The following is a 27907-nucleotide window of genomic DNA, read 5'->3' as shown; positions in this document are numbered from 1 at the left end:
ACCGTTAAATGCAATGAAGTTCCGAAGAGTGTACTTTACTGCAGTATGGTGTCTCTACTCGGGTTAGGGTCTCTTTCCTTCACTTCTCTCCACTCTGAAGGTTCGAGACTTCTGGAGAGTTTCAGAAATTCTATCAGAATTCAAGAGAAGCCAAAATGAAGGTTGGTGAGGAAAAATTGTGACAACATGTGCTTGAGTTTTTTTTTTGTTTTTTGTTTTTTTGCCAGTCCTGGAGCTTGGACTTGGGGCCTGGTTGCTGCCCCTGAGTATCTTTGTGCCCAAGGCTAGTGCTCTACCACTTGAGCCACAGCACCACTTCCAGCTTTTTCTGAGTAGTGGAGATAAGAATCTCATGGACTTGCCAGGCGCCGGTGGCTCACGCCTGTAATCCTAGCTACTCAGGAGTCTGAGATCTGAGGATTGCAGTTCAAAGACAGCCCAGCCAGGAAAGTCCGTGAGACTCTTATCGCCAATAAAAAACCACTAGAAAACCTGAAGTGGTGCTGTGGCTCAAGCGGTAGAGTGCTCGCTTTGAGCTGAAGAGCTCAGGGACAGAGCCCAGGCCCAGAGTTCAAGCCCCACAACTGACCAAAAAAAAAAAAAAAAAAAAAGAATCTCATGGACTTTCCTGTCTGGGCTGGCTTAGAAACACAATCCTCAGATCCCAGTCTCCTGAACAGCTAGGATTACAGGTGTAATACACCAGTGTCCAGCTCTTATGAGTTTTTCTTACTCAAGGCTGATACTCTACCACTTGAGCCACAACTGCTCTTTGATGGTTAATTAGAGGTAAGAGTCTCAAAGACTTTCCTTTCCAGGCTAGCTTCAAATCACAATCCTCAAATCTCAGTCTCCTGAATAGCTGGGATTACAGGTGTGAAACACAAGCATCCAGCTTTAATTTTTTTTTTTGCATCCAAAATCTTCAGTTTTTTATATCTAAAATGTCAAGCATTTTCTGTTTAAAATTAGTTCCAAATAGTACCATATTATAAACAGCGATAAGAATTAAGGAGTTTCAGACATTAGATTTAATTTGCCTGTTTTCATTACTTAGATACATGATGTGATAAAATTATGAAAAGGACAAAATTGTTCAATTGTTTTACCTTCAACTGTTTCTTCAACTTTTGGACAATTGAGATCTGTGATAAAGATAATATTATAAGTACACCAAATATGTATACAAAGTATTGTTATTAAACCATTAAATTTTTCCTTGAAAAAAATTTTCTTAATCTGACATTCCATAAGACTAAGGTAAGAGAAATTTCTGCTCATTGTGGCACAGGATGTCACTCGTGCAATTAAATGATTCTACATGCCAGCTACTCATCAGATCATGGATTAGTATCCTGAAAATATGAAAGAACTCCCCAAATTACACAACAAACAAATGAACAATCTAGCCAGGCACTGGTGGTTCACACCTGTAATTCCAGCTACTCAGAAGGCTGAGATCTAAGGACTGTGATTTGAAGCCAGCCCAGGATGGAAAGCTCATGAGACTCTTATCTCTAATGAACTACACAAAAAAAGAAGAAGAAGAAGAAGAAGAAGAAGAAGAAGAAGAAGAAGAAGAAGAAGAAGAAGAAGAAGAAGAAGAAGAAGAAGAAGAAGAAGAAGAAGAAGAGGAGAGAAGAAGAAGAAGAAGAAGAAGAAGAAGAAGAAGAAGAAGAAGAAGAAGAAGAAGAAGAAGAAGAAGAAGAAGAAGAAGAAGAAGAAGAAGAAGAAGAAGAAGAAGAAGAAGAAGAAGAAAAGAAGAAGAAGAAGAAGAAGAAGTGAAACTGTGCCACAAATGGTAGAGCACCAGCCTTGTTCAAAAAAAAGTTCAGGGACAATGCCCAGGCCTTGAGCTCAAGCCCCAGGACTTACACACACACACACACACACACACACACACACACACACACACACACACACACACACACACACACACACACACACACACACACACACACACCAGTCATAGAACTGTGGCTCAGTAGTAGAGTACCATTCTTGAGCAAAAAAGCTGCGGGACAGTGCCTGAGTTCTAGCTTTCGTACTGGGAAAGAAAGGAAGAAAAGAAAGGAAAGAAAGGAAAAAAGGCAGGAAGGAAGACACAAAAAGTACAAACCACAAAAACAAAAGCAGAATCAGCAAAGGAAGTGAATAATAAGATGCAGCTCAATGCACTGCAGCACATTTTGGGTATTGTCCTACCTGAGCACACTCTTGCATTTTGGCCACCACAATGTAAAAATGAACAGTGTCTCCATTTCTCTCTCCAGAGGCAGATCGTTCCTGTCTTTATCCTTGACTTTTACTTAAGCCAGTCCTCATTTCCAGTGTTACACTTTTCCTTTCTTACTTTTTCTCAGTTCCTTGATTTAGGAAATGGTCAAGTTGGAGCTTATTCTTTTCAGCTTCCTATGTTTAAGAAAAAGCATTTAGTTAAGCATCCTTGTCAGGGACTTTTTTCTCTCTCTCAGTACTAAAACTTTCAGAATCTATCTACGTTTGTGCCCAGATTTGAAGCTAAACTATCCATGAGACTCTTATCTCTAACTATCACTAAAAAGCCAGAGGTAGAGCTGTAGCTCAAGTGGTAGACAATTGAGTGAAAAAGCCAAGGGAGAGCTTGAGGCCATAAGTTCAAGTCCCAATACCAACACCCAAAGAAATACTTGCTCTGTTTGGTTAGGAAACCTTACTTTTCATTCCAGATTACTGTGTTTGATAAGAATATGATGCTTTATCCATGCTTTATTCATATTGTGTTTTAAAACCATGTGGTGTAATAGACAGATAGCAAGATGATATGTAGATAGTTAATAGATATATACATAGATAATAGGGGCTGGGAAGGTGGCTCGGTGGTTCTTGCTTTGCATGCATGAGGCCCTGGGTTCGATTCCTCGGGACCACATAAACAGAAAAGGACGGAAGTGGCACTGTGGCTCAAGTGGTAGCGTGCTAGCCTTGAGCTGAAGAGCTGAGGGACAGTGCCCAGGCCCAGAGTTCAAGACCATGACCACCAAAAGATAGATAGATAGATAGATAGATAGATAGATAGATAGATAGATAGATAGATAGATAGATAGATAGATAGATAGATAGATAGATAGATAGATAGATAGATAGATAGATACAAGTAGATAATGGAGAGATGAGATACAGATGAAAGATAGATAGATAGTAGGTAATAATGATGGATAGATAATAGATGATATAAAGAAATATAGATAGATAATAGATATAGATAAATAACAGATAGAAAGGGATGGAAGGAGGGAGAGAGGGAGGGATAAAGAAAGATCTGCTTATTTATCAGGTTACAATTACCCAAAGTCCCTTCTAGATATTCCCCTCCCTCATCATGACACCTGTACCTGCAATGCCTGCTTCAATTGTTCCTGAAGGTTTTTGTTTTCCATTTTCAAAGCATTTGCTTCTTTCTAGGAAGTAATCAGAGAAGAAAAATATCCATATTGTTTTGTCCCTTTTAATTTATTTCTATGGTTATCATTCTTCTAAATGCCATAGGCAGCCAAGATGACTTATACTCTCTCTCTCTCTCTCTCTCTCTCTCTCTCTCTCTCTCTCTCTCTCTCTCTCTCTCTCTCTCTCTCTCTCTCTCTCTCTCTCTCTCTCTCTCTCTCTCTCTCTCTCTCTCTCTCTCTCTCTCTCTCTCTCTCTCTCTCTCTCTCTCTCTCTCTCTCTCAACTGCAGCTTTCTCAGCAACAAGCTAAAGGCCCTGTTCTCTACTCTTTGCAGAAAACAAGTCGGATTCTGGCTTTGCAAGCGCTGATGGATTCTATTACAAATGGGATTGTCTCAAGGAATTCTCCAGCTTGAGAGTCATCTCTAAAGTCCCCAGAGCTGGGCACCAGTGGTTCGCACCTGTCATCCTAGCTGCTCAGGAGGCTGAGATCTGAAGATTGCAGTTCAAAGCCTGCCTGAGGAGGAAAGTCTGTGAGGCTATCTCCAATATACTATTCAGAAAAAGCCAGAAGTGTTGCTGTGGCTCAAGCGATTAGAGTGATAGCCTTGGGCACAAAGAAGCTGAGAGACAGTGCCCAGGCCCTGAATTCAAGCCCCAGTACCTGCAATCAATCAATCAATCAAGTCCCCAAATATGTTTCTGACAGTTGTCACAGAAGATTCCTACTGGGGGAAAAAAGTGAAACAATATCACACAAACAATCATTGAGGGCTGGGGATATGGCTTAATGATAGAGTGTTTGCCTAGCAGGCATAAGGCCCTGGGTTCAATTCCTTCAAACCACATGAACAAAAAGATTCTGGACAGATGACAAATGTGAACACAGGTAACACTTGGAAGAAGAGAAGAATCCTATGTAAGATTCTTGCTTTCATGGCTTTGACAGCAAGCCTATCTGGGCTACATGGTATATGTTATAGTAGATTGGAAGGCAGAGCTCCAAACCACCACCGCCTCTGTAACGGTTTCAGGGAAAGTCACACAAAGAAGAGAACCATAGATAGAGAACCCCAAATTCTTTGTATGGGTTCCTCACATCTCTCTCCGACCTCTGACTACATATGCATGGGGTGGACCCTAAACAGCTTGGGGTTCTCCTTCTGAGTAGCTAGGGTGACAGACGTGAGCCACTGGTGCCCAGAAACACAGTTCCTCTTTTATACGTGCACTTATTATGTTGGAAATCTTTGGAGATACTATGTCTCCAGTGTGTGTCAACATAATACATTTTAGGTTCAAATTTCCTCGTTTTTTTTCCTTTGGATGGGGGAGGAACTGGAGGTTGAATTCAAGACCTTGTACTTGCAAGACTCATGCTCTACCTCTTGAGCCACACTTCCTGCCCTTTTTGTTTTAGCTGTTTTTAAGGGAGGGTCTCATACTTGAGGACAAGCCTCAGACTACATCCTTATCGCTCTGGCTGAGATCATCAAAAGTACCACCACATTGTCCCAGCCAGCATCTTTCTTAGGGCCAAGTAAGGCCGCCATCATATACCACTAGAACAAGCTCATTGAAAAATACATGCAGTAAAATTCTGTTCAGAGACCTAGAAGGGAGTGGGGCTCACTCTCCCTTTAAGACTGGCCAAAGACACCTAGGATTCTTTAGCTTTCCATTTCCCCATTTTCTTCTCTCTTAATTCTTTCTTTCTCGGCTTACTTACCATCATCTTTAGAAATTTCTTGGCCTCTACTGTTTCTGCCCCATCAACCGCACTGCTATTGTTGTGGATAGCCTGGGTAGCACTGGTTTTCTTTTTTTTTTAATATTATATTCTATATCTCATTCATTGCTACTTGTTGCTATAACTTAGTTTTCCCCTTACTAGCACACTCCTTAATAATTATTTAAAAGAAAAAAAAAAAACAGAGACTCACAGACAGTGTGTCTACTTGGGCTTGAAGAAGATTTTCTTTGATTGGAGATACTCTTCTGTAATTAAAAATATTTTAAGATTTAAAAATTGCTTGCTCAAGGTAGGACTTTAAACCATTATGAAAAGGAGTTGGGAATGTGGCTTAGTGGTAGAGTGCTTGGCTAGCATGCATGAGGCCCTGGGTTCAATTCCTTGGTACCACATAAACAAAAAATAAATAATTTTACACAATAAAATTAAAATATGAGAAGATTCTAAGAATTCAATTCTAAAGCAAATAAATCCATATGGCTTAAATGATATATGACTGAATAACAATTTCTCAAGCTGAATTCTCATGGCTATGATTTAATGTGAGATGACTGAGATTTTCAAAGCAAATTGGTTAAGGCTGGGCCATGAGCTCAGTGGTACAGCATTTGTCTAGCTTGTTTGTACAAGGTCCTGGGTCCAAACCCCAGTACCACTTTTTTATAAATGTCAAAGTAAAATTTCTCCCTTCTTTGATCATTTTCCTCTCTAAGTGAAAGGTCAAGCCATTTGTCCAGCATTGAAGCACACTATAAAAATTTAGTTTGTAGTTGGGTTTTTTCCCCAATATTTTATCTTTAAGTAGTTATACAAAGGACTTTTAATGTAATAAATTAGTTTGTAAATACAATGCATCTTGATGAATATCATACTGTCTATCATGTCTGTTTATTTTGTGCCAGATGGAGGACTGAACTCGAGGGTGCAGTCCCCTAGCTTTTTTGCTCCAGGCTGATGCTCTACCACTTGATTCATAGCTTTCCCCACAACCACCTATTAAACTGATACATAACTATGAAATTGCAGTCCTAGCTACTCAGGAGGTTGAAACCTGGAGGATCATTTTTTTCTGCTTAGGAATCTGAATCTCCATCTCTAACTAATGAGCAAAAACATAAGCTGGAGGCATGGCTCAGGTGTTAGAGCACCCTGAGTTCAAGCCTAGGATTGGCACATACTCAGGCATGCATATACATGCACACACACTCATATGTTTATGTTTTCTTAAGAAAAACTGTTAATGAGGTATGAGTATATGGCCAATTCATAAATAATGGGTGAAATAAGAAGAAATTAAAAGATAACCATGTATCTTTATGCTCTACCCTCCTGAGTCTTCAGCTTTTCCCTTCTCTTTTTTCTTCTCTGTTTTTCCAGTTTTCTTTGTTGGATCTCCTTTGTTTGTCGGCTTTCGCTGTATGATTTTACATATGCCAGAAACAAAAGGTTAAGGACACAATCAATTATTAAGAAGTGGAGAACAATACACATTTCTAATTTCCATCTTATTCTGAGTCACTCTGATATGTTTCAAGGGAAACAATCTGAATGGAAACAAAACAAAAATAAATGATGAAGCCAGGGACCAGGGGCTCATGCCTGTAACCTTAGCCACTCTGAGAATTGTGGTTCAAAACCAGCCCAGGCTAAAACAGTCTGTGAAACTCTTATCCCCAATTAACCACTGTTCAGGAACAGCGCCTAGGCCCTGAGTTCAAGCTCTAGTACCAGCAAATGAAAGTGCACACACGCATGTGCATGTGTGTGCACACATACACACACACAAATCAATGATGCACTTTACAGTGTTGTAATCGCAGGCGAGACAACCTGCAGGATGGATGGAAAATGGTTTCCAAGCACACTACATAAACCATTACTAAATTTATTGGGTGTTTGAGCACTGGTTCAGGAATAAATTAGATCAATGAACCAGAATAGAAGGTTCGGAAACAAATCTTCATTTTATCTTCTAGCAACTACCTACCAAGGCAGATTCCATTTAGGAAGATACTGTATATCACTACATAATCACAGAAATGAAATGAAATCAATCAAGAGTTAGCAAACTGTAAGCCAAATCTGTCTTGCTACCAATTTTTTAAATAAAGTTTTATTGAGACACGATCGTGCTCACACATTTGCCTATTAGCTATGATTGCTTTCAGGCTACAGAAGCTGACTTAACCATTACCACAGAAACGGAATGGCCTGCAAAGTCTGAAATGCAGCTCTAGTCCTTTAAAGAAAACATCTGTTAGTAGATGGAATAAGTAAATGGAAAGAATAATTTATAGAAACTCCTGTCTCCCTTGATGGACTAACTTTAATTGTCTCTGGGTTAAATTTAAAGTTTTAAATTCAAAAATTCGGTTTCCTTTTCTACTAAGGGGATCTTCACTAGATTAAAGAGTATTTTCCCTGATACGGTGCATGTTTCCAAGTGGTTACTAAAAGTTCACTTGTAAATTGTGGGACTTTTCTCTGTAGTTTGAATGTATAAGCTATGTAGAAATGGCAATAAAAAAATGTGAGAAGAAACAAATGTTTCTTTATTCCTGGAAATTCTGTGTCCTCTGCTTCATATGGTCAAGTGGAATGTTTAATTGTAGATAAGCCTAAAAACTGCATTGGAAAGCCTAATTTGCAGGCAATTTCGTGAAGTTAGATGTGTGTTCCAGAAACATCATTCAGAACAATTGTATATCTCTTTCTTGTGGTCTTGACAGTTGATGTGCTAAATTTAGGTATAATGTAACATTTATAAGCATACAACTGGAAGACAGTAATAGTATGATCAAGGTACAGCTACTATAAGTCATTCATATTGACAAGAACATTATAAAACATTTAAATATAACTTCCAATGAGATCTTAAACTAAGCAAGGCTTCTGAACACCATTTTCCAGACATGAAAATTTTACTAACCTCCGCATCTTTCAGCTTTAGTAGTTCATTTTCTAGCACTGATTTCTCTTCTGTTAAGCGTTTAAGATCACCTTCTATCTGTTTGTATTTCTAAAAGAAAATGTTGCTATAATTGTCGCAATAAGGAAGAGAACATCTTTTAATACAAAAGCTACTTGGATACCTAGTTATAAGAGTAAGAAACTCTTCTTTAACAAAAGAAGGCACCACTGCTATTCATCTGCATAGCAAAGCTATTACTGCGTTGACAGAGGTCAAGACATGAGAATTGGGCCCAGTTCAGTAGCTCACCCCTGAAATCCCAAGCCACTCAGAAAGCTGAAATCTGAGGATCCCAGCTCAAAACCAACCCAGGAGAAAAGTTTGTGACACTCTTAACTCCAATTAACCACCAAAAAGCCAAATGTGGAGGTGTGACTCAAGTGATAGCATGCCAGCCTTGAGTGAAAAAGTCAAGCAAGGGAATGGAGCTGTGGCTGCAAGTGGTAGAGCATTAGCCTTGAGTAAAAAGCTCAGGACAGTGCTCAGGAACTAAGTTCAAGCCCCACAACCAACAAAAGAGAAAAAAAAAAAAACAAGCAAGAGGACTAAGCCCTGAGTGATCAAACCACAGTAGCAGCATGCATGCACGTGTGCGCGCGCGCACACACACACACATACACAAAGAAAACAATAACTGATAATTAATTAAACTCTTCAGAGCTCTGTGAGATATTATTACAGTTACTATTTCAAAAGTGAAGTGCCAGACAGAAACTGGTGGCTCACGCCTGTCATCCTAACTACTCAGGGGGCTGAGATCTGAAGATCGAGGTTTGAAGCCAGCCTAGACAGGAAAGTCCATGAGACTCTTATCTCCAATTAATAACCCACCCCACCCCCGCAAAAAAAAGCAGGAAGTGGGCGTATGGCTCAAGTGGTAGAGCACTAGCCTTGAGCAAAAGAATCTCAAGGACAGTGACCAAGCCCTGAGTTCAAGCCCCAGGACTGACAAAAAAAAAAGTGAAATGCTTTCTAGTGACAAGAAAGTCTAGGAATGTTGAAAGAACACACAATTTTCCACGGTGCATACACACACAGAGAAGTCTCATGAATAAAGTAGGCAATCAATAACTCTCTGAGGATTATGTAAAATGACAATTCTAGATGCAAGAACAAAGACAAGGTGCAATCGCCCCAATGAAAGTGTTCTACTTACAGCTTGTAACAAATCTTGATCATTTAAAGCTCTGAAAAAGAGTAAAATATCTGAGTTATCATGATTTACATTTACATCTTATTAATATAACACACACTTTCTTTGTAAAGACTTTAAATGAATACAAATATAAGTTAGAGTACCTAACCATGTTGACCATGATTACAAAAAGCCAGTGTTCTCCAAAGAAATATTTTTGGTTGCTGTTATCTTTCTAGAATATTCCTGTGCATTTACATACTATGACAAGCATCTGTTTGATATATATCTGTGTCTCTGTGTGTCTGTGTGTCCTAGAGCTTGAACTCAGGGCCTGGGTGCTATCCCTGAGCTTTTCCACTCAAGGCTAGTATTCTATCACTTGAGTCACAGCTTCACTTCTGGCTTTTTGGTGGTTAACTGGAGATAAGAGTCTCACAGCCACCGGGCGCTGGTGGCTCACGCCTGTAATCCTAGCTACTCAGGAGGCTGAGATCTGAGGATCGCGGTTCAAAGCCAGCCCGGGCAGGAGAGACCGTGAGACTCCTATCTCCAATAAACCACCAGAAAACCGGAAGTGGCACTGTAGCTCAAGTGGTAGAGCGCTCGCCTTGAGCTGAAGAGCTGAGGGACAGCGCCCAGGCCCAGAGTTCAAGCCCCACGACCGACAAAAAAAAAAAAAAAAGAGTCTCACAGCCATTTTCTGCCTGGGTCTGGCTTTGAACTGTGATCCTCAGATCTCAGCCTCCTAAGAAGCTAGGATGACAGGTATGAGCCACTGGCTCCTGACTGTACTTCTAGTATTTCTACAGTAAGTATGCTCTCAATTTTATAACTAGGAAAAAAAATAGAACCATTATTTTAAAAGCTTACCTCTCTAACATGCTTGACTTGTTTTCAAACATTTTGATTATCACATTCAACCGATTCATCATTGAGTAAGTAGTTTCTATGAGAAAAAAATAAATCAATTTAAAGACTTTACAATGGTTGCCATTAAAGATCTCTATCTAGGACCTCATTGCTACAGCCATGCAAACTAAACAAGGACAAGAGGAAAACAGGACAGTCACATGAGGACCAAGAACAAAATAGGTCGTTTCATTAAACACTATGAGCAAGCCACAGGCTGAGTCCTCACATTTTCTTCATCCTTAATATAACTCCAAAACCAACACACAGTCGCCATTTTGAAAGTTAAGCTCAGAGACATACTTACTATAACTTGTTGGTTGACTGCTGCGCAGTCAGTGTATTGTTTTTTGTTGTTGTTTTTAAGGTAAAAACAGGGTACGTTTATTTGGAAGGGAAAGGAAAGCTATAAAAGAAAGTAGCAAGACTCACCATCCAGGGCCTGGGAATATGGCTCAATGGTAGAGTGCTTGCCTAGCATGCATGAAGCCCTGGGTTCGATTCCTCAGTACCACATAAACAGAAAAGGCCAGAAGTCGCACCGTGGCTCAAGTGGTAGAGTGCTAGCCTTGAGCAAAAGAAGCTCAGCAACAATGCCCAGGCCTTGAGTTCAAGCCCAGGACTGGCAAAAAAAAAAAAAAAAAAAAAGATTCATCATCCAGAGAGGGGCCCAAAGGGAATTTTTTTAAGTAACAAACTTTCCTGAGGTGACCTGCAGTGTGTGCCAGCCACCAGTGGCCCAGCCTAGCAGAAGACTATGAGAGACTATGAGATAGCAAGAGAGACTGCTTTGCCTCCTTAATTTACCACTCCTTCCAACTACATCCCAAGGCCCAGAATCTTAGAAGCTACTTAAGGGAAAAGCAAGGAATGCTGAGGAGCCATAATGATAACAACATGGGCTGGAGGCAACCATGTGTTTCCACCAAGTGACATCACTGAAATGGGTGAACAAGACACTAACATGCAGAGAGAACAGGAATAGAAGATGAGATGGAAGCATCTGGCAGGTCCTAAACCAACAACTGTGTCATTCCTACTCCAGGTGCTTATACCAGAGTAGCTATTGATAAGCTGAACCCTAAAGAATGTGTGTGATTTCATTACAAAGGAAAGGTAAGAGCCAGGCCTTGGCAGCTCGCACTTGTAATCCTAGCTACCCAGGAAGCTGAGATCTGAGGATCAGGGTTCGAAGCCAGCCCAGCCAGATGAATCTGAGAGATTTTTGTCTTCAATTAATAAGCAAAAAATAAAAACACAGTAGATGTGTAGCTCTGGCTCAAGTGGTAGAGCACCAGCATGAACTGGGGGGTAGGGAGGAACAAGAAAGAGCATGAGGCTCTGTGTTCAAACCCAGTACCAGCACACACATAAACACACACACACACACATACACCATAGATAGATTAGAAAGATAGGTAGATAGATAGATAGATAGATAGATAGATAGATAGATAGATAGATAGATAGATAGATAGATAGATAGGTAGGTAGGTAGGTAGGTAGGTAGGTAGGTAGATAGGTAGATAGATAGATAGATAGATAGATAGATAGATAGATAGATAGATAGATAGATAGATAGATAGATAGATAGATAGATAGATAGATAGATAGATAGATAGATAGATAGATAGATAGGTAGGTAGGTAGGTAGGTAGGTAGATAGATAGATAGATAGATAGATAGATAGATAGATAGATAGATAGATAGATAGATAGATAGATAGATAGGTAGGTAGGTAGGTAGGTAGGTAGGTAGGTAGGTAGGTAGGTAGGTAGATAGATAGATAGATAGATAGATAGATAGATAGATAGATAGATAGATAGATAGATAGATAGATAGATAGGTAGGTAGGTAGGTAGGTAGGTAGGTAGGTAGATAGATAGATAGATAGATAGATAGATAGATAGATAGATAGATAGATAGATAGATAGATAGAACAGACAGACAGACAGCTAGATAGACAAGCAAATAAATATAAAAGAAATCCTAAGTGATTGGCTAAAAAATATTAGAAGCAAAAATACCCTCCACCCAAAAAAATCTCAAAATCTACCACTCATGTCCTACACTTTGCAGTGTACCATCTCCAAGGCCTGACCATACTTCAGGTATATATGCTAATCTCAACTCACAGCCTCCATCCATCCAGAGGACTAGTATGGTCTTCTGCAAAAATGAGTCCATTTTGGTCTCTGGCTGTCTTTATTAGGAATTTGGTCCTCATATGGCAGCTGCTCAGGGGCTCTGAGCGCCCACCACACACACACACACACACACACACACACACACACACACACACACACACACACACACACTCCACCCATCATCATTTCTCCCACTATACAAACCAGCGCCCTCCCCAGTAGCGAGCAACACTTGGACACTCACGGGACTCGGATGCAGAAGTATCTAGGAACTCTTTAGTCACGTTGGCTTTTATGAATTCTGAAATAATCACAAGTCTCCATTATGATACATTCCAAAGAGCAATTATATGTACTGAGTTTAGCAATTACAGTTTTACCTTCATAACTCCCTCAAGAGAAATAAAAGTAATAGCTGCCAACACAGAAGACTCCTCCCAACCCAAACAACCCATGTTGTATCCCAAAGAATGTATGTGATGAATGGTTCTGAACGTGTCACTTTCTCACTGAAACTCGCTTTTCCTCTTTCTTTCTTTCTTTTTTAGTCTCAGTGATGGAGATCCAATCCCAGTGCTTTGCACGTACTAAACAAGTGCTCTACCAGTGCAGGATGCTCCCAACCCTTGCTCTTACCATCTTTTTTATTAGTTATGATACCATCACAATCTAATATCCTTTCCTTCTTTCTTTTTTTTTTTCTTGTGCCTGTTCTAGGGCTTGAATTTGGGGCCTGGGCGCTGTCCCTGAGCTTTTTTGCTCAAGGCTAGCACCCTACTACCTGAGCCACAACTCCATTGCTGGTGGTTAATTGGAGATAAGGAGTCTCAGGGACTTTCCTGCTTGACCAGCCTTGGAAACACGATCTTCAAATCTCAGCCTCCCGAGTAGCTAGAATTGCATTACAAGAGGGAGCTACCAGTGCCCATCTCTAACTTCCTTTTCTTTAATATTCAATCACTAGGTTTTGCCAATCACATCAAATATTTTTTATTTTATTTTTGTATATCTACATATATATGTATATGTGTATGTATGTGTATGTATATATATATATATATATATATATATATATATACATATATATATACATATATATATAAGCCAGTACTGAGGGCTTGAACTCAGGGCCTGTGTTCTTCCTTGGCTCTTTTGCTCAAAGCTAGTACTCTACCCCCTGAGCTACAACACCCCTTTTAGCTTTTTCCTGGTTAATTGGGTATGAGTCTCATAGACGTTTCTGCTCAAGCTGGCCTCACACCAAACTCTTCATAGATGCCTGTCTTCAAATACTTCTTAAGATTATCCCTTTTCTCTTATTTCCCAGTGTACTAATGTTGGTATTCCTCACATATCCATGATACAATTCTTTTTTTGCCCGTCCTGGGGCTTGAACTCAGGGCCTAGGCACTGTCCCTGAGCTTCTTTTGCTCAAGGCTAGCGCTCTATCCTTTGAGTCACAGCGCCACTTCCAGCTTTTTCTGTGTATGTGGTACTGAGGAGTCGAACCCAGGGGTTCATGCATGCTAGACAAGCACTCTACCACTAAGCCACATTCTCAGCCCCACAATTATTTTTAATTTTCTTTCCTTTATAGATGCCAGTGGCTCATGCCTATAATCCTAGCTACTCAGGAGACTGAGATCTGAAAGACCACGATCAGCCAAGGAAGAGACACATCATTCCAAAATAACCAACATAAAACTTGACTGGAGACATGACTCAAGTGGCAGAGCACCAGCTGCACAAGCAGAACAAATCTATGGCCTGAGTTCAAACCTAACTATAAAAATGTGATCCAGGGGCTGGGAAGTTGGCTCAGTGGTAGAGCGCTTGCCTTGCATGCCTGAGGCCCTGGGTTCGATTCCCCAGCACCACATAAGCAAAAAGAAAAAAGCCGGAAGTGGTGCTGTGGCTCAAGTGGTAGAGCGCTAGCCTTGAGCTGAAGAGCTGAGGGACAGCGCCCAGGCCCAGAGTTCAGGCCCCACGACCAGACATAAAAATAAATAAAAATAAAAATGTGATCCATTTTGAAAAAATTAACCTCCTCTCTGGGATTATTATTCATTATCAATTTCTACTCCACACATTTACCTTTCTATTTGAAAAATTTTAAACAGCATATTGATATGCATAAGCTACTATATCACATATAAGTTGATATATAACGTATATAAGTTGATATATAATATATATGATATAATAAAAACACATTTGCTTAAAAAAGATATCCAAGACAGTACCAATATAAAGCTTAACATTTAAGACTTTAAAATTTAAACTACAAGTGTTCATTTATCTTGGAAACACTAAAATTATTAAATTATCTATAAAGCATTTATTTTAGAAATGCATATATTTAAATATTTATATATGTATATTATGTTTTATTTTTAATACATTTACATTTAAATAAGTTTTTAATATTTACAAAATGTTATCACCTTCAATCTTATCCTTTACAGCTTCATAACTTTTCACCATTGAATTCTCTGTCTCCCTGTTAAATGTTCAATAAATAAAATATAATTTAATAGCTGTTTAAATTACACATCAGAAGAAGTAGAATGTACAGGCTAGACAAGAGAAATTTGTAAAATAAAAAAAGTTACCATGTTCCTTTAACCAGTCTTTATTGTCATTAGGGTAAATTAACTGCTGATCAACAATACAAAGTGAAGGACCAAACTATGCAATTCTATGGAGTTTTGTGTCTTCCAAGAATATATGACACCAATCATTAAAACAGGAAAAAATAACAAGAAACACACTGATAGAAACATGAGGTTTTTGTCTTTGCCAACGTATTGCTATCAATGCCGTAATGACAAAGAACCCAAGTCGTAGCCTAAGCTACTGGGTCTGGGTATCATCCTTGACTTCTCTGAGTTTCAATTTCATTCTGGACTGAAACTTGCATAGAGTAATAACATTCTCAGAGAGTAGTTACAAGCAGAGTCTACATGTCAAGTTTAACTAGAAAGATAACCTAGCACACAGCAGATACTCCAGGGCCAAGGATATAAATATTTGCACACATTCTGAGACTAGTCATATCTAAGAGAATATACTTGAACCTTTGACACAGAGTCTCATTACACAACTCCCCATGACAGCCAAATCAAGGAATATACTTTTCAGCCCTTGGGTCTGGTTACTGGCACACGAACACTTAGTGAAGTCATTGCATGTTAAATAGTAGCCAGTGGCTCATGGCTGTCATCCTACCTACTCACAAGACTGAGATTTGAGGACTACAGCTCAAAGTTAGTCTAGGACAGGAGACTCTTATCTCCAATTAACTAGCAAATAGCCAGAAGTACAGCTGTGGCTCAAATGGTAGAAGGCCAGCCTTGAATATAAAACCAAGCAAGAGCACAAGACCCAGAAATTCAAATCCCAATACTGACACAAATATATATATATATATATATATATATATATATATATATATTCCATATACATAAAATCTCTCTATATAGAGAGAGACACACACACAAACAACATATATATATATACACCAGAAGTCTGTATATAGTGTAGAAGTATATATAATATAGTATAGAAGTATATATATATATATATATATATGTACATAATATACCTGTAAGTCCATATATATATATGTATGTAGAAGTCCATACATATATATATTTCATAGATGGATGTCCACATATATACATATATAACCTTACGTTCATAGCATGCACAAACTCTTGACACAAATGAAAGTTAGTTGCATCATTGTTAATCTGGATACTCATGAACAGAGCAGTATTTCATTAGGCCTTATGTCATTTTTTTCTTTGTTATTGGGAGTCTCCTGGTCAAATAGGGAGATGAGTTAATGAGACACCTATATTTCAAGGCCAGAAATGTCCAATAGAGCTTTTTCATAGTAACACATCTAGCTACTCAGCACTTGGAATGCTCTCCTGTGACCACAAAACTGAATGGAACAGAATTTGGGTTTTAAAAGTCACATGTGGAGATGACTACTGCATGAGATCACACCATCTCAGACTAATTCTGATTGGATTTAGAAGCTCTTCTGATAGCAATTATATCTGACCTATGACTTGTTATCTGCCATTAGCTATGTGCCTCCATGCTATTGTTGCTAATTCAGCTAATATTTACATTTTACTTAACACGGGTACCGACAATTCTTGCAACTGTCTGGGTTCCTGTTTTAAGCGAGTCCTTAGATCTTCAAGCTTTTTGACCAGCTTTGTATGTGCCATGCTTATTTTTTGAGTTGAAGTTTTTTCTTCTGGAGCTTGATCTTTACTTATCTAAAATAATAAAATTAACCAATTACTTAGGAAATAACCTAATTCTTGCTCCCACTCCTCACAGGCATTTTAATATTTCCTCTGGCAAATCTAAGTAACTTTCAGACTATTACTCTTAGCAATAGCTATAGTCTAATACCAGTATGGTATTTCATAATATTTACACGGGTAGCTATCAATAGAACTGTAGTTCATGGGGGGATTTTCAAATGTCAAACTGACTTCAACTCTTTGGTTTGCTATTATAAATGAACAGAGATTTCATAGCAAGTCCAATAACAATCAATACAACTCAAATATTTACCAGAAAACCTGGGTACTGGTGGCTCACACCTGTAATCCTAGCTCCTCAGGAGGCTGAGATCGCAGGAATCCTATTCAAAGCCAGCAGGAAAATGCATGGTACTTTTATTTCTAAGTAAACACCAGAAAACCAGAAGTGGCACTATGGCTCAAGGGGGTAGAGTACTAGCCTTAAGCAAAAGAGCTTAGGGACAGTGCCAGGCCCTGAGTTCAAGCCCTATGGCCAACAAAAGAAAAAGAAAAAAATTACCAGACTAATTCTAATTTGCTTTGCCTCAATGCCTTCCACAAATACCCTTACAAGTATTACAGGAACAATTGCCTTGCTCTAGGAAGGACTAGTGGTATATTAAACATTAGGAGTAGGTAAGAGCAAGTTGGCAGGAATGGTAACTCCAGTTCTGTTTTGCACACCTGAATAAATGGACCCCTCTATCCAATCACTTATGCTTCACTAAGGGGAAGAACATTAGAAAAGGAGTATGAAATTTTGACCCACTGGACTGGAGATAGAACAAATATAGAATTCAAAGGACCATTTCGAGAAAGAGATGTATGTTCCTAAATTGCCTATAAGAAGATCCCCATTTTATGGAGTGAAAAACCTGGATGAGATTGCTCAGGAGGCAAGTTTGGAGGAGAACAAAAAAGTCATTAAAAAAAATCTTGATGTATTTTTCTCATTGACTCTGAGAAGGAGATAGGCCAAAGGTAAAACCATAGATGGAATCACAAAACTCAAAGGATCAATGATGTATGAATGAGAGGGTAATGGGTCTGCTAACTATGTCTGTACCACAGAAACAGTGTTTGATCAGTGTGAATGCCAAGCCAAAGGAATGCTAGAATAAGTCTAGAAACCACTAAAGCTTCTCTGGAAATCACTCTTTTACATCAGTGGCACCTATAATGCCCCTTTCCAAAATACAGTCAAAAGTTACCCATTGTCTTAGGAAAGCATTGAAAAGTGAGAATCATGAAAAAGGCTAGTCCTGGAAACATCATTTTAACTAAAATTAAATAAAAACACTATGCTACATGAATAGGCCAACCAATGAACAGAATCAAAGATCTGGGAACAGACACAGAGAAATATACAACTCCAGAATACAAGGATGATGGGATCACTGGGATAGAAATGTCATTGAAACAAATGGTGTCATTACTGGACCAAGACCAGTATTACCTTTAAATTTTATTTTAAAGTAATGTTGGGTGCCAGTGGCTCATACCTGTAATCCTAGCTAATCAAGAAGCTGAGATCTGAGGACTGAAGTTTGAAGCCAGCCTGTAGACAAACCCATGAGATTCTTATCTCCAGCTAACTAGCAAAAAACTAGACTAGAGGCATGGTCCAAGGGGTAGAATATCAGCCATGAGTAAGAAAGCCAAGCAAGAGCTCAAGACCCTGAGTTCAAGCCTCAGTACTAACATACAAAGAGCACTATTCAAATAAAATGATAAAGACAACTTGCCCATGAAGGTAAGAATGTATCTGTGACTTGAACTAAGTATCACTATCTCACAATACTGTGAAATTTGTGAAATTTATGTAATCACTTAATCACAATTTTAAAAATGCAAAAAAAAGAAAAGAAACCACCTGGTACTTAAATACTATTTTAAGGAGATAATCATCAAAATAAAACAAAGGAGTGATTAAAATAAAATAAAATATTAAGCATAAAGTCCATTACAGATTTATGTGTATGCTTATATTGCACATGATTTTCAAGTATATGAGAAAATTTTAATTGATAAACATCTCTGTTATCACTTACTCTTATAGTTAAGAAAAGAAAAATAGCTAAATTTCTATTATTCAATGCAAAAGAAAATATATCAGTTAAACTTGAAATATGCTAGATATTCAGGAACATTTTATGTAAATCACTGAAAAACACCTGTGGTTCCACTCACTAATTCCTCCTCTTCTTACATCAAAACAATAACTTGATAACCAACAATTACTTAAAAAGGTTAATTTACATTTACCTCAAAGTGCATTTCAGGTAAGTCAATATATTAATGAACAACTAAGAAATATTAAACTTTACCTCCTCTATCTGATTGACTTGTTGCTGAAACCACTTTAAAAAGAAAAAAGAATAGTTCATATCAAATTAAAATCAAATGTAATGACAGCTTAAATTAAGTAACATTACATTAGTAACAACAAGATCAATGTATGAATTCATGAGTATCTGTTAGTTTTCACCATAGTTCTTGACCCCCTGACCCTAACCCTAACCCAGGATTAGAATGAAAATGGAAAGAATGGAGTAAGAAAGGTAGGAGTTCTTCCTCAAACTTCCTCAAACTTACAAAGTTCTTTTTCACTAATATGCATTCCTCTATTACATCTTAGTAATTTTGAACTGCAATGCACTAAGCATACCTTATAAAGAGAATCCAAAATCTGGAAAATAAAGAGGCAATTAGTATATTTTGAAGTAAAATTCTTCAGAATGTATGCCATATTACCTAACTGAAGCCTCATGACTTGCAATCGTAAAAGTCACTAATCATGAACTCATGATTGGTGGCTCATGCTTGTCATACTAGCTACTCAGGAGACTGGGATTTGAGGATCGCCATTCAAAGCCAGCCCCTACAGGAAAGTCTATGAGACTCTTATCTCCAATTAACTATAGAAAAGCTGGAAGTGGAACTGTGGCTCAGTGGTAGAGTACTAGCTTTGAGTAAAAAAGCTCAGAGACAGTGCCCAGGCCTTGAATTCAAGCCTCAGGACCAGCACAAAAAATAAAAATAAAAAAATGGGGAGTACAGGTGGACCCATTGCAACAATGAGATGTACAAGTCGTTATTATGTCAAAAACGAACTTTACAACTTTGGTGCAAGGGGGGCGGAAGTGGGGAGAATTGGGTGGGGGGGGTGGGGGGAGGATGAGAAGGTATGGGAAGGGGAAACAAAGGAGGAGGCTACAATGCTTGATAAGAAACGTACTCATTATCTTGCCCATGTAATTGTAACCTCTCTGTACAGTATAAATAAAATAAATATAAATATATACAGTAGAAAATATATAAAATAAATATATACAGTATAAAATAAAATAAAAAATGGGAGGAGTGGGTAGCTGGGTGGGCGAACACATACACACACATATACACAAACACACACGCATATATATATATATATATATATATATATATATATATATATATATATATATATATAGTAGAAGAAACCATGCTTACAATGTAATCTTATGATAAGGTTTTCTCTGACTAAAATTTCATATGGAAGACATTGTACTTTTTTTTAACTGCTGGTCCAGATGCTTGAACTCAGGGTCTGGGTGCTGTCCCTGAGCAGCTTTGTACTCAAGGATAGGACTCAACCACTTGAGCCATGGCACCACTTCTGGCTTTTTCTAAGAAGTTCACTGTAGATAAGAGTTCACAGACTTTTCTGTCCAGGCTGGCCTCAAACAATGATCCTTAGATCTCAGCCTCCTGAGTAACTAGGATTACAGGCATGAGCCACCAGTGTCCAGTTTAGATTGGTACATTTTTCATAGATAAAACTGATACTTTTGACAAATGGATAATTCGTAGCGGAAGGAAGAATAGGCAAGGAAGGAAGAAGAGAGTGAAGAGGAAGAGGGTGGAAATAAGAATGACCTTTAACCAAAAGTGTTACATGCAAGTCAAAAAGACAAATGAAAACATACATTGCAAATAGAAGTCAATGTCACTTAATATGCTAAGAATTGAGGAAAAGAGAGGAAAATCTGGAAAAGCATGTAGAGGATGCCTGTGAACTTGGCTGGTCATACAGAATACATACATTGCGTTCTTCCTTAATTGCGTCTTCTAGTTGAGCTGCAAATTGTGAACAATATATCAAGAATGTATTCATACCAGTCCCAGCCTTTCAAAAAGGATAACAAAGCACAGAGTTACTTTTATTTCAGAACCTACTTTATCGGCCTCTTTCTTAGTATACTTAACTACCTCGAAAATATTTAAGCTTTTGTGTAATGTATGCACCTTTGAACACATAAGCCAAGTCTCTATTCTTCAAACATGGTACCAGTAAATCTTCCCACCCTCTGTGACTCTAGTAACTCATTTAAAGTATATTGTTGCTGGGTATGGGTGGCTCATGCCTATAATCCTAAGCATCTCACAGCCTTTCCTATCCAGACTGGCTTCAAATTGTGATCCTCAGATCTCAGCCTCCCCAGTAACTAGGATTGCAGCATGAGCCACTGGCACCTGGCAAGGTACCTTCTTGACATGAGAGAATGCAGAACTCAAACCACAGTCAATATCGTGCTTAAAAATTAAACAGGAGAGGCATTATTATTAATAGAATCTTAGCCCCACAACAGTGGCTCACATCTATAATCCTAGCTATCCAGGAGGCTGAGGTCTAAGGATGTGGTTCAAAACCAATTTATACTAGTGAGTGTGAGTCCATGAGACTCTTATCTCCAATTAACCACCAGAAAACCGAAATGGTGCTGTGGCTCAAAGTAGTAGAACATAGTCTTGAGCAAAAGAGCTCAAGGGCAGTTCCCAGGACCTGAGTTCCAGCCCCACAACCAACAAAAAAAAAAGTAGATTTTTTTAACTTTTAGAAAGGGGCTGACAATGGGGAAAGAAACTTGGTATGCTACTGTAAATTTCCTAAGGGGATCATTTGTATGGATGGAAAGGTAATGCTGAGAACGCAATGTGTAAATTCAGAAGGCAAATCCCTAACCCTTCTGGGAGTTACCTACCCTCCATTAGGGTGATGTCCACTTACATATTCATATCCATGTATGTCTTCTTGCTCAGGTATCATTTCTACTATGGGTTCATTATCAACACCAAGTCCATAGAGTTCTACCAACCTAGTAATAGCCTAGGGGGATAGGGGAGAGAATGCAAAGAAAAATAAGTGCTTTCATAGTTTCAAAGGAATCTTATTAAACAGAAAACATAAATGTGGAAACAATTATAGCCGGATCTTTCCAACAATCAAGGTTTACTTCTGCCAGTGCTAGCCACTTAAAACTTTCTATTAACTGGGCACCAGTAGCTCATGCCTATAATCCTAGCTAGTCAGGAGGCAGAGATCTGAGGATTGAGATTCAAAGCCGGCCTGATAAGGAAAGTCTGTGTGACCTCCAATCAACCAGCAAAGAAGCCAGATGTGGAGCTGTGTCTCCAGAGATATTGAAGAGTACTCACCTTGAGCAAAAAAAAATAGCTCAAGGACAGAGCCCAGGCTCCAATTTCAAGCTCCAGAACTGGGACACACACACACACACACACACACACACACACACACACACACACACACACACACTAAAACTTTCCATCACTTTCCACAATAAGTGTCATCAAAAAGAAGCTATAAACAAATGATCTTGGAGTGCACTGCCCAGAAATGGAAAGATGCCCATGAATGTAAGGTCATGATCTCCTGCAGGAGAAAACTTATGCCAGGATGAGTGGAAAGAAGATCAATTCTGTCTTGACTTCTCCTCCGAAGACTGCAGGGAAAATAGAAATATGGAAACCGAAAAAGCTCGGAAGTTTTTAGAGGAAATCCTTGGAGCTTAACCTTTCAAACTTTTCTCGAGGGGTTGTGAAGGTGGCTCAGTGGTAGAGTGCTTGCCTTGCATGCATGAGGCCCTGGGTTCGATTCCTCAGCACCACATAAGCAGAAAAAGCCGTAAGTGGCATTGTGGCTCAAGTGGTAGAGCGCTCGCCTTGAGCTGAAGAGCTGAGGGACAGTGCCCAGGCCCAGAGCTCAGGCCCCATGACCAAAAAAAAAAAAAAAAAAACCTTTAAACTTTCAGCAAATTTGTGTTTCAGACAATTGATGAAATAGTATCTCATGATTCTCAATGTCTTGTGTATTTCTAACTCAATTCTGGGTGGTTATGTAAAAGAAAAAGAAGCTCCGAGTAAATAAATTTTTCCGACATGAAAAAGTAAAGTTTCTATGGTGAAGAGAGGAGTAGATATATCAGATATGACACTTAGAAAGACCTCTCCTTAGAAAGTTGTGTCAGAGGCTCATATCTTTAATCCTAGCTATCCAGGAGGCTGAAATCTGAGGATCACAATTTGAAGCCAGTTTAGGCAGAAAAATCTGTGAAACTCTTATCACCAATTAACTAGCAAAAAGCTGGAAGTAGAGATATGATTCAAGTGGTAGAGTACCAGCCTTAAAGCAAAAGGAAAGTTAGGGAACAACACCCAGGTCCTAATTTCAAACCCTAGTATCAGCACATGATAGAAAAGGAAGGAACGAACGAATGAACAAACAAAGGACGGAAGGACCAAAGTTGATCTTAGGCTGACATCTGAGGTCTGTTCCATTCACAGTTAGGAATGGCTCATATCCCTAAATTGTTTGTACACATAATGAGTTTCCTGCTAAATACCACCTTCTCGGTGAGAGTCTGAAATCGTGTCACATGCTTGGCAGAAGGTATCTAGGTGAACAACCCACAGTAAAACCCCGGGCACAGAGTTTCTAATGACTTGCCCCCAGTAGATACTTCACTTGTGGGCAATTACCAGAGGAATTAGGATGTCCTGGGTGATTCTAAAAGGATACGATTCTTGGGATGTTGGATCTGGTTTTCTCCAGATTTCCTTCCCCAGGCCTGCTGTCATAAATCTTCCCATTAGTGGAACTGTGGGCTTACTTCTGGGCTCAGCCAACAGGCTGGTTAGCCTATTGCTACCACAGGAATGTCTCCAACCAGAAAACCATGCAAGTCTCTTACCTTATCCAGGTGTCTGGCAATCTTCCTGGCCAGTATTTCATCCTCTTCTACTTCTTCTTCTTCTTCTTTTTCATCTTCTTCTGAGTCCATTGCCCTACTAGATGGAAGGGGCAAAGCATAATGTAAAAGAGATTCTCCTGTGGGTGGAGATCTGAGGACCATTGGCTCTATCCTGTCACGTGCTTTCTCTTTGGGCTTGAAAAAATCAAGGCCAATGCTATAATTTGAGTATTTGTTATTCCCAGAGGATCCATGCTTTGTTGATCTCATTTTGTTATTGTCTCTGCTTCCAAAGTATAGATGAAAAGTTTAATTTTTCCCTGTGAAGAAAACATGGGCATTTTAGAAGAAAGCCCCACCCACAAAAATGAAGGTAGTCTCATTAAAGTCACATAATATGTCTGGTTTCTTTTATTATTATTGTCATGGTACTTAACAATTTATTCAAAAGACATTGTCACGGTTTAACTATGAGATAGCTCCCATAGTTCTATGTGGAATATCTGGTGTTCACCCAGCAGGGCAATTCGGTGAGGTGATAACTCTATGGGAGATGGGGCCTAGTTGAAGGAAGGAAGTCACTGATGACTAGCAACATTGTCAGGTGTCTCCACCCCTTCCCTCTCCCCCTCCCTCCCTTTCTCTCTGGTTCCTGTCCACCATGAGGTGAAGAAACTCCTCTACCACAGGCTCTAGTCACCCTGGTGTTCTTCCTCCCCATGAACCCAGCCCTCATCATCCCTGGTTTGTGTCAGCTATCTTGTCACTGGGCATCACAAGCAACATCTGGAGTCTACAATTGTACTCTTGGCCCTGTTGACTTACACTGGCTGAAACCAAAGAAAAATCCTGGCACTGGTTGCTCATATCTATAATCCTAACTACCCAGGAGGCTGAGATCTGAGGATTGTGGTTCAAAGCCAGCCCAGGCGGGAAAGTTCCCAGGAGACTCTTCTCTCCAATAAACTACTCAAAAAAGCTGAAAGTGGCTCTATGGCTCAAGTGGCAGAACATTAGCCTTGAGAACAAAGAGGCTCAGGGACAGCATCCAGGCTCTGACCTCAAGCCCCAGGACCAGCAAAAAAGGAAGGAAGGAAGGAAGGAAAAGAAAAAAAGAAAAAGAAAAAAATGAATGACAAGAAAGCAAAACAGGCTGTACAACAAACCTGTTGAAATTGTTTCAAGAAGGAGACAAAGGAGACCAGGAAAAGTGGCAAAGGGTGAATTTGATGGAGACACAGCATGTGTCTGTATGTATGTAAATTTCACAATGGAGCCTCCCATTGTATAACCAATATATACTAATAACAATTTTTTAGAAAAATCTTTGGGAGGAGCCAAGATAGTGATTTAGAAGTAGGCAGAATTTCCCAGCTACTCAACAAAATGATGAAAGTGCTTCTTAGCAAGGGTTGCTTCAACTTAGCAATTCTTAGAGCAGGTCACACAATGCTCTAAATCCCACCAGCATCCCACATTCTTGCTGGTCAGGGAACCATGCAGCAAAGACCTGCAAGAGAGTCTGCAAGCTGCAGACCACAGGCACAGCAACTGCACCCCAGACTCCATCAAGGAGACAAAAGATGAAGCATGAATGGTGGGAGGGCAGGTGAGTGAGCATCATATCCAGTCAGCTCCATACAGGAAATGACAGCAGGAGCCTGGAGAGAGGCAGCAGGATGGGCAAGTGCCCAGAGGAATGGCAGAACACAACAGACTGCATTTGTGATCAAGGATGTCACACAGTAAGTAGAAAGTGAGCAAGAGGTGGGAAAGCCAGGGGTGTCTACAATCTACAGGCCCTCACTGGAGCCTTGAATTACAACTCTAAGCTCTTGTCTCTGTTGGAAACTCACCAGGGGAGCAGAGCCTGGAACTATACTGCCACCTGCTGTACACAGGGTTACAATAACAGCTGAGAACTGAAATTTTTTTTAACTGTTTCTTTATGCTGTCTTTTATTAGATTTCTTTTTTATCTATATTTTCTTTTCTTTTTGCCAGTCCTGGAGCTTGAACTCAGGGCCTGTGTGCACTGTCCCTGAGCTTCCTTTGCTCAAGGCTAGCACTCTACCACTTGAGCCACAGTGCCACTTCCGGTTTTCTGGTAGTTTATTGGAGATTAGAGTTTCATGGACTTTCCTGCCCAGGCTGGCTTTGAACTGTGATCTTCAGATCTCAGCCTCGTGAATAGCTAGGATCACATGCATGAGCCACCGGCACCCAGCCACTTTCAGCTTTTTTATGTTTAATTAGAGCTAAGAGTCTCACAGATTTTTCTATCTGGCTTCAGATTTGTGATCCTCAGATCTCAGCCTCCTGAGTAGCTGGGATTACAGGTGTGAGCCACCAGCACCTGGTATCTTTTTGCCTATATACGCTTAGCCAGTAGCTAAACTGGGAGATCTGGTTTTGCTTATCTGTTTGTCTGTATCCTTCTTTTAGTTTCTCCCTCCTAATACATAATCAACTAGACTTTTATTTTTGATTGGTTGTGGGGCTTGAACTCGGGGCCTGGGTGCTATCCCTGAGCCTCTTTGTGCTCAAGGATAGTGCTCTACCACTTGAACTACAACACCACTTCTGGTTTTTGAGTGGTTAAAAAAGTCCTGGAGACGTTTCTGTTTGGTTTCAAACTGCAATTCTAAGATTTCAACCTTCTGAGTAGCTAGGATTGCAGGCATGATCAACTAGACCTTTTATACCTACTATACTCCACTCTTATTATCCCCTTCATTTAGCTACAGCTACCACTGCTGCTGGCCTGGTAATGGCATAAACCACAAGCTAATCCTCAGGATACCCTCCCAGTCTCCACCCTGTCACCAACCTTATTGCCTCCAGTCCCCCTATTCCACAAAGCATCATCTTTGTCCCTTAATATTCCCAAGATACCCAATAAATATGTGTGCAGATGCAGCAATGAAATCTCTCCACCACCACCACCACCTCCCCCCTATAACTAATATATGCCAATAAAAAATAACCAATCCTGCTGGGTGTTGGTGATTAATGCCTGTCATCCTAGCTACTCAGGAGGCTGGGATCTGAGGTCCCAGGTTCATAGCCAGGTCAAGCAGAAGACTGTGAGACTTTAATCTCCAATTAACCAGCAAAAAACTGGAATTAACTGTAGCTCAAGTGGTAGAGCACTAGCTTTGAAGGGGAAAAAAGAGCTCAAGGACAGTGCCCAGGCCCTGAGTTCAAGCCCCAGGATGAGCACGCACACACACACACACACACACACACACACACACACACACACACACACATGCACACACACACACACACACACACACACATACACACACAGCTCTCCTAATACATTCACCCTGGTAGCTGCATACCTATAAAAAATAATAGCCCCATGTACTGAATACTTGAATTAGCAATAAAATAGTGATTTTTTTCTTTTTACAAATATACAACACTTAACCCTCTTCTAGAACCCTGCAGGGCAGGTAGATAGAATTTCATCATTCGTTTGCCCACATCTGCCACTTCCCCACCGCTTGGACATATTTTTTGTGGATTTCCCATTGGATCGCAAACTCGTTGCCAAACTTTCAGTGATGCAGGTGGGAAGATTTCAGGAGAAGCAGTGTCCGGGCAGAGGAGTTAGGGGCCTGGGGTCCGCCTTCTCCCTCCCTCCTAGAGTACCTGAGGATCCGTGGGTTGGGCCAACTGGCTTGGCTTTGGAAAGGCCGGGCCTTTCCTGGGCAATTACTTTGCTGGAAACGTCAAGACTTCTAGATTTCCCTGAAGAAGGAAGCCCACAAACTCCCCGCCCTGTAGCCCTGCCCTTGGACGCACTGACATTTGAGCTGAAAGGAACGATGGACACTTGGCGTCGTGTTGGAGGTTGGGAGGGAGGGGACAGCAACGACCCGCAGAGGGGCGCGAGCTGTCTACTCCATCCCGACGCCCTGGTGGCGGGGAGGGGGGAGGGGGTGGAGAGGGAGACGGCCCAGCCCCAGCAAGGACTACAGGAGGCACGCGCAGCGCGCGCCCTGGTCAGCCCCCAACGCCCTGGCGCACCACCACCCCAGGCACGCGCACCTGTGGTCCATCAGAATGTTTTCTCGTGGGAGGCCGCAGCGACAATATCTCAGGTCCCCCTCTGTCACTTTTGCGCCCTGGGACACGAGTAGTGACCACTACGGGGGCACGCAGTCGTTCTCCCCGAGGAAGAAGCCAGCAAAGGGCA

At 40.1% G+C, this 27907-nt stretch overlaps 1 protein-coding gene across 5 annotated transcripts; it reads right to left on the bottom strand.

Moving 5' to 3' along the window:
- Positions 1–2: 2 nt before the first annotated feature.
- On the bottom strand, positions 3–27630 carry LOC138825543 (coiled-coil domain-containing protein 7-like). 5 transcript variants are annotated; one of them, XM_070020172.1, is made up of 18 exons: positions 27361–27630; positions 23702–24021; positions 21721–21819; positions 20755–20838; positions 19339–19359; positions 18998–19030; positions 16483–16637; positions 14787–14842; positions 12587–12643; positions 10157–10232; positions 9305–9335; positions 8107–8196; positions 6503–6591; positions 5368–5422; positions 3375–3440; positions 2206–2412; positions 1110–1145; positions 3–130 (listed from the first exon to the last, which is right to left on the bottom strand). In XM_070020172.1, exons 2-16 carry the CDS (start codon positions 23969–23971, stop codon positions 2350–2352), a joined length of 1245 nt encoding a protein of 414 aa, XP_069876273.1. In that variant the 5' UTR covers positions 23972–24021; positions 27361–27630; the 3' UTR covers positions 3–130; positions 1110–1145; positions 2206–2349. The 5 variants fall into 5 exon arrangements, with proteins under 5 accessions (XP_069876273.1, XP_069876272.1, XP_069876275.1 ...); XM_070020171.1 differs by lacking the exon at positions 3–130 and having other exon boundaries at positions 1009–1145; XM_070020174.1 differs by lacking the exons at positions 3–130; positions 23702–24021; positions 27361–27630 and having other exon boundaries at positions 1009–1145; positions 21695–21739.
- Between the last annotated feature and the right edge of the window lie 277 nt (positions 27631–27907).

The sequence above is a fragment of the Dipodomys merriami genome, unplaced genomic scaffold, assembly GCF_024711535.1.
Source record: "Dipodomys merriami isolate MVZ:Mamm:240054 unplaced genomic scaffold, mDipMer1.0.p SCAF_138, whole genome shotgun sequence".
Classification (NCBI taxonomy): Eukaryota; Metazoa; Chordata; class Mammalia; order Rodentia; family Heteromyidae; genus Dipodomys; species Dipodomys merriami.
This window is presented reverse-complemented; position numbering and strand designations above follow the sequence as displayed.

Excerpts from the sequence above, each read along its gene's own strand:
- LOC138825543 (XM_070020172.1), bottom strand. The coding sequence starts at position 23,971 with ATGAGATCAACAAAGCATGGATCCTCTGGGAATAACAAATACTCAAAT. Across the intron at positions 21,820-23,701 it reads TTGCCAGACACCTGGATAAG|GCTATTACTAGGTTGGTAGA; the intron begins GTAAGAGACTTG and ends CTATCCCCCTAG. Across the intron at positions 19,360-20,754 it reads CAATTAAGGAAGAACGCAAT|ATTTTGGATTCTCTTTATAA; the intron begins GTATGTATTCTG and ends TTTATTTTCCAG.